The sequence below is a fragment of the Cavia porcellus genome, unplaced genomic scaffold, assembly GCF_034190915.1.
Source record: "Cavia porcellus strain 051 isolate PalLab524CR breed Dunkin Hartley unplaced genomic scaffold, mCavPor4.1 scaffold_12, whole genome shotgun sequence".
Lineage (NCBI taxonomy): Eukaryota > Metazoa > Chordata > Mammalia > Rodentia > Caviidae > Cavia > Cavia porcellus.
The window spans coordinates 75015192-75031444 of record NW_026947495.1 but is presented as its reverse complement, the minus strand read 5'-3'; the positions used below and the strand labels follow the sequence as shown (position 1 = coordinate 75031444).

Sequence of the window (16253 nt, the reverse complement as noted above, 5' to 3'; positions counted from 1 at the left end):
ACACAACTAAAATGATTAAGGTGGATGAGAAAATGCAAACTAAATATACCAGCACAAAGGAAAGAATACAAACACAGTTTTAGATGAGATGGAATTCAAGACCAAAGTATTAAACTTGAGGAAAATGTAAGTTTTGTAACGCAAAGACTCCATCCTCAATGAGGTAACTATGTAAAACTGAAGAAATCATGTAAACAAACTTCACTTGTCAGTAACTTAGAAAATATTAAAACACTAACATAATAATTTTGGGTGACTTTATATGAGGAAATACAGTATGGCAAAGATTCTTTGATCGCTAAAATAATTTTCTTGTAACTCCTTGTACATAATTAGATTGCATTTATCAGGCAGAACAGAAATGGCTAGAATAGTTTTCCTTCTTGCTCTTTCTTTTCTTTTTCTTTTTTCCTGTACTGGTGATTGAACCCAAGGCTTCCATAGTAACCCACATATCCAATCCCTTTTAATTTTTATTTTGAGGCCATAGTTTCAAATGGCCCAGACTGAGGTTGAGCTTTCAATCCTCCTGCTTCCGACTCCCAAAGTGCTAGGATCGCAGGAGTGTACCACCATACCCAGCTGGTATTATGTCTTACAACATCATCTCATAAACAGCAGAAGCAATCGCTGTATACTAACGTAGGAAAAGCTCTGCCTTTCCTACCTCAGGGACATACTGTTTTTCTTTTGGTGGTGCTGAGGCTAGAACCCAGGACCTGGGACGTCCACCAACAGATGCATGGATAAAGAAAACGTGCTGTTACACACTATGGAGTGTTATTCCACCATAGAGAAAGGTAAACTTGAGTCATCTGTAGGAAAATAGATGCCTCTTGAGACCATAATGTTAAGTGACGTAAATCGGACACACAATCTTAAATACTGCATGATTTCTCTTATATGAGAAATAAAGAATGAAATAAAAGACAGATATTAGAAAGTAGGAGGGGAGAGAGCTTTCCCAAGGGGAAGAGGATCAAGAGATGGAGGGAGGAGAAGGAAGGAAAGGACTGGAGATACAAACCGAAATGGAGATGTGTCACATCCGTGTACCAGCTTCATACGAGGGGTGTAAATGTGATGTGCTGCAAACACGTACCATAAGCAAATAAAAGAAAAACAGCGGAACACAGGGCCGCAGACAGAGGAGGCAAGTGCTCTACAACTACCCAAATGCCAATTTCTTGGTGAAGCATTTTTCTGCCAGCCCCTCTCTTCTCTGTCCCTCTTGATCCCTAAAAGTCTTGGCCCTGGATAATAACGTGGATCTCTTTCCAGGAAACTGCTATCAGTTAAGACTGGGACTCCGTGAAAGCACTCACGTATTTGGAGATAATATCCTTATTTCCATATTGAGCGATGTCGTACAGAATGACAGCACTGCGAGAGTGCAGCTCAGGTTCCTCGGAAACCAGGAGGTTGATCAGCGCTGGAATGGCACCCGCCTCTACCATGGCATGCACAACGCTTGCATGGGTTGAGATATTGCTCAATAACCCAACGGTTTTGCACTGTAATTTTATTTTGGGACTTTTTAACAGATTGATTAAGGCAGGAATGGTGCCTGTATAGAAAGCACAAAAAAAAAGTCATGAATTATTGTAATCATTCAGAGCCAATGTTTCATACCAAGATTTAAATCACATGTAAGGGCATTGTAATATAAATGACTAATGGGTAATCCTATAAGGTATAAGAATAACCACTTGAAATCACACAAATATGTGTCTGTGTCTAGTCTGTTCTGTAAGCAGCTCTCATTGGTCACCCATGTGATTTCACAGCACACACGCATGTGCTGTGGCTTGGTAACCCAAAGCCATTTTCAAGAGATTGGATTTTGCTTTCACATCAGTGAGGAATTCTTTGAGTAACCACCTGAAAGACTTTAGCTTTGATTAGCACATCAGCTTCATGTGCCAGTATTTCTGCAGTAATTCAAATATTTTTAGTAGACTTTGTCCTTATGTTATACCAGCAAGTGAAAAGACTAAGAGTGCTGAATCTATTAAAATGCACATTAGCCTCATTAGTTACTGAAACCACCGGGCGGGCCGAAAACAGAAACCTCGGCTTCAGCTAGATGCTTGTTACACTTACATCAGTTCAATGCGAAATAAACAGAGCTCGCCATACAGCAACGAGCTGATGGGAAAGATAATGGTATAACCAGGGCTTCATTTGCTTATTTGTGTAGCTGCCTGGAGTGATACAGCCTTCAGGACTTAAGTCTGTGATTCACTTTTTCTGGATATAGGGCTTCTGTACATGCTCTTAGGGTACATTAGAGCGACACCTATAATAAATAATTTTACTTCATTTATTCAGCATTATTTAAGGAGTATCCTAGGTGCTCTCGGTGTCTGTATTAGGGCAGTATGGACGGGACATTTTCAGCATTGTAGAAAGTTATACTGGACAGTACCGTCCTCTAAACAACCCTCTGAAGGTGAACCATGTGTTAATGAGGAAACTAGGGAAGAGAGGCTAAGTAATTAATTTAACTTACAAATGCAGCACTAGCTACACACCTGGCCTGGCACTTACTCTGCTATTTTCAATACAGAAAATAAAATTGTGCAAGTACAGAATAGGGATCAATTCTAAAGGCAAGTAAATAAAAGAGCAGTGTGATCAAGTAATTTAATATCAGTGTGTGTGTTTGTAAGCTTTTAGAGAAATAGAATTCTTCTGAAATTCATCAAATTTTTGATCCTAAACAGCTCCCAAATAGAAAATAAATGATTGAAAGAAAAAAGGAGATGATCTTAGAAAAAAGGAAAAGAAGTTTAAAGTAAAATAAAAGGATTTTTTTTTTTTTACAATCACAAACGTATCTTGGGGCTGGTGATAGAAGATACACTGCGCATACACAAGGCCCTGAGTTCAGTCCCCAGCACCAAATACACACACACACTGGCCTGAAAACTGCAGCTCTGCTTAAAATAGCATGGGGAAAATATCATTAATACATAGACTCTGCACTACCTGCATCCAAAATACATTTCCAGTATTTATCCTTCGCTAAGCAGATTACTTCCAAGGACATGACCGCCATCATCCTTCGCTTAAAGTGTTCACACTGCAACATTTCTGTAAGCATTCAATAGGAAAACACGAGCTGAAACTGACAGCAGGTAATGGGATGGTGCAGATAAAGCGAACCCAAGGACTAGGATCACTACCATGACCACCAGCTGCATTCCTTAAACTCTGTTATGAATGCCCCTGTGTCCAACACATGCAGAATATACTGTATGTGTTCCCAGTGCAAGCTAGAAGGTCCCCCATGAGGGGCTACGTTTATAGGAATGGTCTCCATACTGATATCATCAGGAAGTCGCAGAGCCCTTAAGAGGTGAAACCCACTGGTGGTTGTAGGTCACTGGAGGCATCATGGATTGTGGGGCCCTGCCTTACCCCTTATCCCTCTTTCCCTATGTTTTTCTTCTCTTTCCCACACTCAGGCATCAGGTAAAGGGCTCCTCTGCCACAGATTCCTGCCATGATGAGCTACCTCCCATAGGCCTGTAGGCAATGGGGCTATCCCATCACGGCATGAGACCTTCAAATCTAGGGGCCAAAAATAAACCTTTCTTCTTCATGTATTTCCGGAATTTGTTACAGTAATGAAATGTTAACTAACACAATACATGCCTGGGATCTTTGAGCTTTACAATGTATATAATTAGTGAAAAACACTGAAATCCTTTGATCTAAGTGACTTTAACTGGCTGGAAACAAAGTTGGAATTCACTTGCAAAATAATACATCTCTCTTGTGTGTCTAATCATTTTGAATCAAACTTGAGTATGGGTTTTAAAGGATGGTAAATTACAGTTTTGTTAACAAAATTTTAGTATTCATTAAATTAGATAAGAGGCTTTATATACTTTTTGGGTATGAAAATATTATTTTTTTAAAATCTTGCATGAATTTATACTCCAGACCAAAGATAACACAAATATGCATTCTCATAAAAAATACCTAGAGTATAAGCAGAAAGTCCACAGACATATCTTTTCTTCATCTCTTTATGCATCTAGCCTACTACCAAATTCATCCTGAGCCTATGTTGGTGAGGTCATTCCATAGACTCCCTTAAAATTCGGCTTCCGCTGCAAAGATTTCTCCTGGAGACTGTAGGAAACTAATTCATCCTTTTCCCATAATAGAAATGGGCAGTGTCAGGAGGGAGAGCCATCCGAGGGTAAAAGCAAAGAAGCAGGCCAGATCTGTTCAAATCATTATCAGGACTTCCCAATGATGGCTGTAGGAAGCACTGGCCAGCGAGTCTTTGTATCATTAAGCTATTGCTAGGGCTAGACTTTCTACTCTTAAGGTAGGTGTTCACAATGGTGTAAATGTATTAAAAGTAACATGAGGTGCTTCTCAACTCCTTGTAAAAAAGCTAAAATATGACATATATATACATATATTATACCATTATATACCTATACATCTATACATTATGTACATATAAGTGAACACTGCAAACACTTTCCAGTATCTCTTGAGACTGACGTACTCACAATATATTCCCAGCACTCAAAGTTCCGAGATTGGTACTGAGCCTGTCTTAAAGCCAAATATTTAGACTTCTTGAATCAGTAAAACACAACTGAAAATCTCAAACATATCTTATTCTAAAATGAGCTGTTGGAAAAAAGCAGTTCTCACTCTCCAACTCTTTTTCTTCTGTTTCCTTTAATTAGTTTTTATTTTATCCATGTGGTTTGGAGTTCAATATCACCCAAAGAGCTCTAGCTACATGCTGTGGTTTGTGACCTCACGTTCCCCACTTCTATGGTTTGGATGCTTTTTCCCCACATCTTTTGAGATTTGCATTTTTCTATATATTTACATACACTGCTACATTTTATTTTAGATATCATTTATAGAGGTAATGTAAAGTAGAAAATAAGCTCTTAAAACAATACTCTGCCTTTCCTTTGACCATATTTTGATTGTTAGTTAAATCAATATCAGGTGCTTAATCATGATGCTTATATAACACTCTCCATGGTGAGGTATTACAGTGCAGCGTAACTGTATCTCACTTCTCACTTTTAACTTTCCTGCAGGGAATAATTTCCTCATTTTACGTCACCTCCTTAGCTTTCTTTGTGCTTGCCGACAGTTCTTCCTGACTTTTCACGCTCGGTTAGTGCACAGCTCCATCCTGGAACTTGTCTTTCCTGTCACTCTCGAAGGTTTTGCTCTTCTCCTGGAGAGACGTCTAGTTTCCTGGGCCCTCCCCTCTCCATGGGTGAGAGACAATTCCAGGCTCAGGGCACTTATGTCTTTCCTGGCAAGGCTGAGTAGGGCACTTCTGCTGGGCACTGCCAGTTCTCAAGCCTTCGGAGGGCTTTCCAGGATGGATCTGAGGAGTTCTTTGATTTCCTGAGGTTGGCTTGGGAGGACTTGATCTGGTCAGCTAAGTCCTAACACTTGCCTCGCTGAATCTATTGTCTAAGATTTTGTGGTTACTGTATCTTTTCTCATTTTTTCTTTGTATACTTGGCCACTGCTACTGATGAAATTATTAATCTTTATGCAGTTTTAGTGGGGTCTCAGGAAGGAATGAAATCAAATGTGAAACATTCAGTTGCCCTAATAATCCTTAACTTCAAATTTCTAGCTAGATTGAACACAAACTTGGGGGGAAAAGTCAAAATGAATTTCTCATAAAATATTTAGCAAAATATGAAGAATTTGGAAGTTTTCTATAAAATTAGAAGGTAAAAAATACATTGAAGGACATATTTTCTACCTAAAATTTTTTTCTCCCTTTCCTTTTTTTTTTTTTAAAGTTAGTTTTTGTTTTGTTTTGTTGTCTTTTTGAGACAGGGTCTTGCTATGCAGTTCAGGCTGGCCTTGAGCTCACTTTGTAACCCAGGCTGGTCTCAAACTCGCAACAATCCTTCTGTCTCAGCCTCCTGAGTGCTGGGATTTTAAGTTAGTGTTTTTTTTTTTTTAATTTAAAAGGAAAAAGAGAAAAAAAAAGCAGAACAAAACAAAACAGTGTAAGGGTACAAGTAATATAGAACTACAAAAAGAAAAAAAAACAGTCAGATATCACCAGTTAATAGATTACACACTATCATCTTTGAAATGGTGATTCAGATCACAGGATCAAAGCATACAAAGTGAACATTCAAATAGTGAGAGTGCAAACAGTTGTGTTCAATGATGCAATCAAAAATATTAATATGGTTATCTATTTAACACACCTAAACACCCTTGCTGTTGTATCCTTTTGGGCACTTTTTTTTCCCTCTCTTTATTACAACAAAATTTACACATTTTGGGTTTTATTGCTCCCATAGATCTTATTACTTTTTTTTGTAAGAGAATAAAATCAAACATGATAAAACAAAGCTGTCAGTCAAAACCAAGGATAGACATAGCACATGATGTAAAAACAGAGTACAAGGTCATCAACAATGGTTACCATGATGCCTCTTGCTTCCTTAAAAAGAATTGTCTATCTCATTAGGTATTATAAAGTTGAACAAAACAGTAGAGAACAAGTCCAATAAAACCTAAACATTGTAAACCTTACAGAGCTTCAAAAGAGGATAATAGTCAAAGCAGAATTGGCATCAAGTGAACCTTATTGCCTTCAAAGTAGTTACCTATACTCTGATACTTAATACTATCATACAGAGCGGAACAGAGTCTAATCAGTCAAAACAAGATAGTGAGAGTATTACAGGACTTCAAATCAAGTTAATAGGAAATCAAAAAGGTTACTATAATATATCCTGCTACTTTTTTTTGATTTTTTCCCCTTAGTTTAAAAAAGAAAAAAAATTAAATAATTTTTCAATGAATAAGGGAGAGGTTGAGATAAAAGAGGGCTTAACAACATAACAATACAGGTCAAAGCATGACAGTTTCAGCAACCTAGTGCTTCACCACCAAATAACCCGACTTAATAGTAGTTACCATAGTGTCTTTTTCCTTGAAATATCTGAATATAACTTCATATGCTATAGCATCAAACATATCAAGACAGTGTAACACCATTCAAGTTGATGAAAGCATTGTAGAGTATTTAGAACCAGCTAACAGAAAAATGAACAATGTTTCTATATTGTCTCTTTGCCTATAACAATTTTTGTTTATACTACCACATATGATAAAATCCAGCAAGATACAACATGATAAAACCAATGGAGAGAGAAGAGCCATAGTTTGGTGGGGCATTAAGTTAGTTTTTGATGGTAGAGAAGATGACTTCACTTCTCAGAAAAGTTGAAAAACAAAAGTAAGCGTAATTGTGTAAAACTGTCACATACTTCCTTTAACTTAGAAAAACTACTTTCATACACAAAAATCACTTAACATTCTATTTTTATTTCTGATTTTAACTCATAAATTATGTCATGATGATCAGAACATTTATTTACAAAGAAATTGTGTTTTCTATACTCACCTACTAAAGTTTTCCAAACTGGGAGTTCAGGAATATTTAATTGTATTATATACTTAAGTACCTCCGTGTGAAAAGTTAGTACAGACAAATGAATTATATTGTTTCCTTTAGTATCTGTTTTTCTCCAGTTAGCACCGAGGGAAAACAGGTATTGAATAGTGTCCAGAGCTCCCGAAGTGGCCGCAAGTAACAGTGGAGTACACTGATTCCTGAAAATCAAGGAATACATTGTAACATTTGAGCACAGAGAGTGTCAAATTGACTTTTTGTTAGCTGTTCAAAGTACTGTTGTAGGAACACTGATCCACACCACCATGGGCTCTTCCTTGTGAGTGGTCACCTTCCGTATCCCACCTGTAACACATTCACCTCCCTTGCTGTCTGGTCCCCAGGCTCCTTTCTGACTTGCTTGTCATGCCTTTTCTTGTCTTCGGTAGTTGATGATACACAAAACTCTTAGAATACTATGTCCTGTTTAATCCTGATAACAACCCCGAAAAAGTAAAAAGCAAGGAAGGATGAGCTCATTGCACAAATGGTGACACTAAGGCTCAGGCCGGGTCAGACTTATTACTTCACACTTCACTTCCAATTTTCAGCTCCTAGCTTCCTAACCGTGGTACAAACTAATAATTTTTTAAAAATATATCTGCAGTCTGCCTTTTAGATACTGAAGACTTTTCGGTTGGACGCATGGTTACCCAGGCCAGGGCTACATTTCCCAACCCTCACTAGGACCGGTACAGCTATGCAACCCAACCTGGCCACTGTGTCAGTGGAAGTTACTTGGGCAGCTGCCTAAAGAGCATGGAGAGTGGCAGTGTTTTCTCTCGCTATCCACAGTCATGATAATAGGAGCAGGAATTGCTTTTGTGCCATGATGTGAAAGCCGTGTTAAGAACTAGTAAGAGAAAGTCAGTGTCCTGGAACTGTCAATTATACCAGCCCTAGACCATTGAAAAATAACTGGCAAATCACAACGCTGGCCCACAGTCCTAGCCCTAGACCACTGCACAATATTTGAAGACATAGAAAAACCTGCATGAAACTACCTCAATCAGATTCAGAGGTTCAGAAGAGCAACATATGTTCTTTAGATTCCTAGGCAAGGATGTACCTTCAGAACAAGCTACACATCTGCCCCAGAGTTCAGTCCTTAAATGGTGCAGCTAAAGACCTTTGGGGACACTTTCTTATTCCAAAAATTTGCTTTTCTTTTACTCTATTCTTTTTCAGGTACTACGATTTATTCTGTGATACTAGCCCCATCCACTTAGATCTGGAGCCCTATGCTAACTCCTGGTGATACAGCGTTTGGTGGGGAGCAGCTTTCTGCCCCTTAATCCTAGGCTTCCTGCTGGGTACTGAGTAGTTAACCTGAACCACTGTCCTGTGGAACGATATGACCTTGACAAAGTTAGGGAAAAAGTCCCACTGGCTCACTCCTGATTCTTCCAGAAAACATGCAGTCTGACTGAAGCTCTTGTCCTGAGGGACTGTGAAGCTGTGCCGAAGAAGACAGTAACCAGAAAGGACACCAAGTCACCCGTATCAGAGTGTCTTTCAGTGTCAGTGTGTAGGAAAGTCAGACATGTGGAAATCCGTGTGCTTATAAATGCTTAATAACTTACTCAGCGGTGGCCTCTGCTTCTAGCACAGTAGGATCCTTCCTATAGAGAACAATGATGATGCTGATATTGTCATAGAAAGCCGCGAAGTGGATTGGCATCCAGCCTCTCTTTTCAGACAGTGTGTAATCGGCTTTGAAAGAAAGCAGACAGATGCTGGTTTCCAGTGAGCAAGCCTGTGCGGCCAGGTGGAGAGGCGTCGGGCCTGGGAGGGACAGATGATTATTTCAGTGGTCAGAGACTCAATGCTTCTAATAAAACCATACCATTTTGGCATCCAACTACAAGGCTTAGTATTCTACACAATGAGTCTTTAAGGTAAGCACTAAAATAATGAATTAGGCAGTCCTGTATTTCTCTAACTTAGATGTCTGATCACGAAAATATCGTAATTTTTCAAAGTCAATAAAGATACAACATTGAAAATATCAAATATTTTAAAATTTGAGTGAATACATAAAATATCCATGTGCTAAAATAAGCTATTTATTTAAATTATTTTCCACTTGATTCAAATATTTTGTGGTAGGAGATAAGACTGCATGAAATTGGAAAAAAAGGCTTCTCAGTCACTAAATCCAGGGGCCATTTGATAATTTTCATCTTGCTTACTTCTGAAAAATATTTTTATACTGTTAGTCGCTTGCTCCTATTTAAAACTGTCACTGCTCTTCGTGGCCTTGGGCTCCCTGTGCTCTCCCCTGAGGACCTTCTTACTGTCCTGATGTCTGAGTGAACGTTAATGCCGTCTTGGGCCTGTTTCTCTTCTCCGTGGCCTCGCTCAGCCCCTGTAAGGTGGTGACTCCTAGGTGATGTCTGCTGTCTTCTCTGAGCCCCAGATTTATGTCACCTGTAGCCAAATACCTCCACCATCACCTCACCCTTGACACATCCCCGACAGAACCTGGGTCTCTCCTGCCAAAGCTGGTTCTCTCTTTGCTCTCTAAATCAGTGGAAGACATTAGGACTGGCCAGTTCTGCAAAACAGAAGCCTGGAATACTCCTTAGCACCTATCTCCATTGTATCTCTGGAATAGAACCATCTCCAAGGTCTAAAATCTCAGGAACCTATCGCTAAGGCAGCAGCACCCTAAGTCATAACCAGCCCCAGGTGCTCTCTCTTCTTTTTCATGGTCTTTCCCTCATTCATATTTTTCCAAATGTAAATCCGATCTTGCGGTAGCATCTCCAAGTCTGTTTCCCAAGGAAGAGTGGCAGGACCCACTGGAACAACTCTCTCAGACTCACAGACTGATATTGCTCCTAGATAGTCAAGGACCTAACTTGTATTAATTGCTTATTGTTAAAGTGTAAAAGCTATTTTGAGGATCTGAATTTATAAAAGTAGAGGTGGCAGCAAATTTCACATTAAAAAAAATAAAAGGAAAAAAACTTGAGAAGAAAATCAAATAACCAGGATTAGAAAAACCATAGTTCAAACTGGATATGAAACATCATTATGGTACACTGTCACATGACAGAATATTTTGCAGACTGTGTGCTATAAACAAAGTTGTAATATATGCCACAGCCTTTGGAAATACACCAACTATTTTACTCACGACTTACCAGTTCTTTCTTTTTTCATGTCCATTTTGGATGACTCTGTTTTAAAAGGAAATACACATAAAAGCATGATTATTAATACAGAGCAGTTCCTTATATTGCTCAGAACAGAACAAAATGATTGTGTGCTGATTATGTCAAATAGTACTGAGCGACTTTTGGTCAGGCCATATGGGCATGCGGCTTGTGCCTAACGCTATGATCAAAGCAGACTGGAAAGTCCACTTCTCTAGGCTTCTAAAACTCACAGCTGGTGTGATTTCACCCTGAGTAAGCAATAATATCACCAGTAATTTATATACTCAAGAAGTCAGAGGGTCAACGAGAGAGTTTAATTTACCAAAGTTTCTTTTCACATTAAAAGTTTAAAGTAACACATTTAAATAACAGTCTAATCACTGTATTTGGATTTGATTGAATCCTGCATTGTTTAACTAGGTTCATTCTGCACTGAATATTGCAACTGACAGATGGATCTTCACACTGTGGAAGGTGTTTTAGTCACACTGCTAGAGTTCAGAATTTAGTCAGGATTAAAGTGTAACAGTTCATTCTTGTGGGAAAAAAATTTGACACAGCGTACTAAGGTTGCCAATCTAATTAAAACATAAAATCACCATTTCTTATTGTTGATACTGTTGTACCACCCTTCCTGACAATTTATCTTTATTTATATGTATCTTGACAACACTTTCCCTACTTTAGATTATAACTTTATTTTTTATGCCACTAAAATTTATTCCAGTGAATCCAAAAACATGTATGTATATTTAACCATCAGAAAAAAAGGCTTTTTAGAATTTAAACTAAGGTACCCTGAAAGGGACTATTAATCATAAAGAATATTATAAAAGAGCATTTTCATCCTTAAATGTAAGTACTATGAAGACACTAGTCCCTAGTTTAAAATGCTGAGAGGGGATAAAAGATCATCCCACCAGGATCTGATGGACATTCATCCTTCTTCTCTCTGAATTTCTCTAGTACATCGCCATATTTTAATTGTGCTAGTGCTTACCAGATTCTATCTTGCATTCATTTATTCAACAAACATTCCATGAGCAACTGCTGATGCCAGGCTTTCTTCTGAGTGCTAACTTACCATGGCACACAAAGCAAACCAAATCCTTGCCCTTATGGAGCTAATATTCAAGTGAGAGGGACAAACAAACAAACATAATACTATATAAGCCAGTGACAATTGATTCTTAATAAAACTAAAAGTTCTTCTTAGGTAAACAAAACCCTCAAGTTCTCTCAAGATATCAGCATAAAAATTTAAGCTTGCTTAATGCAGAATAAATGGTCAGTGTAACCCTAACATTTTAGGTTAAAAGATATATGCCTCGTTGGCTGAACGTAATGAAGCATCTCTGGTTGATGTTGAAGTTGGCGTCGCACAGGTGACAGATGATGGAAATCCTGTTGTGGAGGGCGGCGTGGTGGAAGATGGCATAGCCCGCCTCATCTGAGACGTTGATTGTGGAGCTGGAGGTTTTTCGGCTAAATGTGTGGAAGACTGCAGACAATCCTCTCTCGACAGCAGACTTCAGACCAAATGGTATGCTCTGAAATTAGGAAGAAGTCCAGAATTGGTTTTTAAATAATTACTATGAAATCTACCTACAATTGGCTTTAAGGGAAAAGGGACCCCAAATATGTAACCAAATCACATGACTGTGCTTCAACTATGTGCTAAAAGTTGTCAGAGCAACTGTACGAGGACATCCTTGGGATTCCACTTGGGAAGCCTTTTTGTTTTTTCATTTTTAAAGAGTAAGCTGTAGAACTTCCTTCTCTGCAGACAAAGTAGATAAACAGAGTGGACAAACACCTTCAGAGATACTTTTTATTTATCTATTTATTTATTTATTTTGTTACCTGGGATTGAACTCACAGCCTCTCACTTCCCAGGCAGGCGCTTGTGCCACTGAGCTAAATCCCCCGCCCCACAGATAACTTTAAAAACAAATGAATATAATTGGATTCCTTTCCTTAAAAACAGCTTACATACCTAGAAACTTGAAGTGTGTATCTATGAAAATACAGATTGTCTTCTTTACATCTCAAAACAGGTAAAAGCAGTGCTCCTTAAGCATTCTGACTACGAGATACTTGAAAGGTAAACTAGCTATTCAGATTTTAGAGCAAACACATGCAAAGTGAGTGGCAGTGTACGATCAAGGTTTGTGAAACAGATGTAAGGTCTGATTCAGGGTTTTAGGTTTGTCCCTTCCATTCACTCCTAGCGCTAAAGCTGGCTTCTCCCATTTGTGCCCTGTGTTATTTGGAAAAGATTTTAACTCTATACCTTGAATTTCTCATTTGTGTAATAGGAATGATAATAGACTAGTACCTTAAGAGAATTTTTTTGATTTATAATAATGCCTGGCATAGGACATAAGCAATTAATAAACATTAGCCATTATTAACATTAATCATAATCCAATTCATTAACAGATTTTGATACTATGCCAAAAGCTTACAATACAGGACAGTATACTTTCAGCTAGTAAAATGTGGTATTTTATATCATCTTGAAGATTTTAACCTCTTATTTATCCTTACTATAAAAATTGGAGACATATACTTATTGATAATATATAACTTTTTACACCGTATTATGTGACAGTCACTGAAATACCTTGCATTTCATAGCTTTTTTGAGACCAAATTTTTTCTTAAATTGTTCGTGTAATTGAGCCTCTGTCAGTGGAAGTCGCTTCACTCTCAAAGTGTCCATTATTTCATTGATGGCTCCCCACCACTGTATCTTATAGAGTTGCTGATAGAAAATTTCCAGTTCAAAATAGATCACGTAATAGCTATGAAAAATAAAGGAAAACATTTTTTCAAAGTATGAAGTGATTTGCTACTTTTTTGGTGTAGGCCGGCACTACTTGATTTTTCCATAACACAGAACTGCAGTTTCAGTTGTACGTGATTGTAAATGTATTAATCACTCAGTTACCAACTGTTATTAACCAAGTGTTTCTCTGGAAGCAACTTTCCCATACTGACCCCGTGGATTGATTGACTCTGTGCTTCCCACACCAGACAGGGGCGCTGCTTCCAAGTGTCTGGAAGCCCACATTCTGGCCAGGGGGAGCTCTGGGTTCATCTCCTCCTTGCACGCCTCTCGCCTCTCTTTGGGTCCTGTGTCTTCTTTCTCCAGGGCTGTCTGCCTGGAGTCTGACTCGGATGGGGCTCTGAGCACAGCAACCTGGCCTTCAGCTTCTGCAGCCACGGACTAAAGAAACTCAAGCCCACCAGGTCCCTGGGAGGGGAGCCCCTGCACTCCTGCAGCTGGCGCTCTGCAGTGCAGGCCAGGTTCAGTTTTGGTTAGTGTGTTTCCTGGGGGTGCTTCTCAGCTCGGTGAAGAAACAGGGTGATCTTCCTCCGCTGCCCCAGGAACCTTTCCCCAGGCCCGGATTTCAGTGGTGAGCAAGCATTTCGATATTGCTGTCAAAGCAACGTTCTTAACAGGGGCTTCCTTCTAAGGCTCTTTGCTCCTCGGGGACTGGCAGTTCTCCTAGGAGTGCTGAGAAATTTGCTCCATTATACGGTACTAATTTCGAGAAATAATTTCCTGACTGTATGCTCAGGAAACTCCTCTCCCGGGGACTGAGGGAGAACAACTGGCTCCCATGGATCTGTTACAAAATTAAGGAAAGGTTCAGCTAATAATTAATCAGAGGCCAAAACTCTCCTGGGGCTTCACTTCGACTCCCAGTGTTTATGCTATAATAGACCTCGGTGCTTTGATGGAGGTGTTTGTTTATTTTCTTGAGGTATCATTCTCCCTAAGAATGATCCCTTCCCACAAAATAACATCAGACCACAACAACACAAGTGAAGTTTGCCTTCACCCACACCCTGCGGGAACAGTGGCAGCCTAGGTGTCAGGGCTGGACACTTGACCCGAGTCCTGGCTGGGCGAGGTGCTACATGGTCTGTGACTTCAGCGCTGTAGTAATTGTTCACCCAAGTGGTATTCAAGAGACAAACCCACCTTTCAGCCACTATCCTGACAGCTCTATGCCGTGTTTTTTGGTTCCCCTCATTACCATGCATCTGGAAAGAAATTAATAATCTTTGCCTTCCCACTTACTAACTTTGCTCCACTGGACCCTTCAACTCCTGGACAATAGCCTCCTTTAACCAAAACCCATCAAAAATGTCTTAGTAACTTACAGCCATATTTAAAGAGAGCTCTTTGATTTATTTCCATATTCTTAAAACTTTCCACACTCACCTATGTGCCCCACCCTCCTGTCCTGTGTCATTCCCTCTCAGACTCCTCCGTGGCTCTTTCTCCTCGCTCTGCCTCTCCTACCCTCTCTAAAAGTCTGCTCTCCAGAGTTCCACACTTGGTCCTAGCCTCTTAACTTCTTCCAGCCCTTCAAAACAGCAAACAAATAAATGAACCTATTTATACGTTTTTAAATATCCAGTGCAAATACTTCCTCTCCACTGACTCCAAAAGTCAGTGTTTAAAATGTGAACACCCAAGAACATATAAAATATGCTAGCTGTGCTTACTGGAGGAAACATACTGCTAAAAAGAAAAAAAAAAATAGATGGGACGCAGCAGGACTTAAGAGGATTTTAGAACCGCATTCCTTATGGAAATACCGCGGTGTGTGAGGAGTTTGCAGTTTTCAGTTGGCTCACAAGATTTAATCCTCATCTCCATCATGATTTAACCGTCGTGTTATTTATAAGAAGTAATTATGAGCGCTAAGGACTGCTGTCAGTGTCAAGGCACATAAAGTAATAATTATAGCACTTAATCCATGCTCTGCAGTGAGAACATCATTCATCAGGCCATTATTGTTCCGCTGTCCCACCCCAAGGTTTTACCTCCCTGCAAAGGTTTGAGCTGTTGCATTTTGACACATTCTTGTTCCATGTTCTCTGCTAGCATTCAATAATATGTGGCTGGTGTAAATAGTTACCAAAAGTTCCTTACCTTTTTCCGCAAAATTCCATGACTGGTATTGAGTAATATTCTCTGTATCCGAAATCTTCTGCAAATGTATTAGCAGCACATTGCCGGATTTTTTCTAAATTGCTCTAAAATATGAATTATGTTACTAAATTATCTTTGTAAAAATGCAAACAATTATAAGACTTCTTTTATATGAAAATTTATACATTTAAGTGAAAAATTTAAACATAATATCCCCAGAAAAATTTGAAAGTAACTGTGTATCTAGCCCTACTTTGAAAATAAAGGAAAACCACAAAGGAAACATAATGTAGTCAAGGCAGAAAAGCAGTTGAAATGTGTAAAGTTTGTAGGAAATTCCCGATAAACAATTATTCTCAAACCCTAAAGGGCCTCTTTTCTAGTGCTAGTCTTTGAGGAGAGTGGAAGGATTATTTGTAGTGAGTGTTTGATACTTCCTACCACACCTTTTGATTGACTGTTCTCGGGGAAATACAGCCAATTAGAAGTCGGTAAATTTTGGAGGATGATGTATGTTCCCAGCTTACCTATGGCTTTATCCCTGACATCAACAGAGTTCCTGAGATAGAGTTTCTCCTAATTAACTTATGTGAAAGCAATGTGGAGAGAAAGTTGTGAGGACACTTGTTTGGACACGTGTATA

The 16253-nt window shown here is 39.0% G+C and overlaps 1 protein-coding gene across 3 annotated transcripts in view; it reads right to left on the bottom strand.

Annotated features, from left to right (window-relative positions):
* Positions 1–16253, bottom strand: part of Ankar (ankyrin and armadillo repeat containing) — a 46878-nt gene that overhangs the window by 22698 nt on the left and 7927 nt on the right. For 2 of the 3 annotated variants that reach the window (XM_063259429.1, XM_063259430.1), the window contains exons 5-12: positions 15611–15714; positions 13283–13463; positions 11984–12206; positions 10642–10677; positions 9076–9277; positions 7445–7653; positions 2992–3096; positions 1326–1567 (exon numbers count right to left, since the gene is read on the bottom strand). In XM_063259429.1, coding sequence (XP_063115499.1) covers positions 1326–1567; positions 2992–3096; positions 7445–7653; positions 9076–9277; positions 10642–10677; positions 11984–12206; positions 13283–13463; positions 15611–15714 — 1302 coding nt within the window. The remainder of the gene's footprint in view (positions 1–1325; positions 1568–2991; positions 3097–7444; positions 7654–9075; positions 9278–10641; positions 10678–11983; positions 12207–13282; positions 13464–15610; positions 15715–16253) is intronic. The other variant, XM_063259431.1, reaches the window with a different exon arrangement.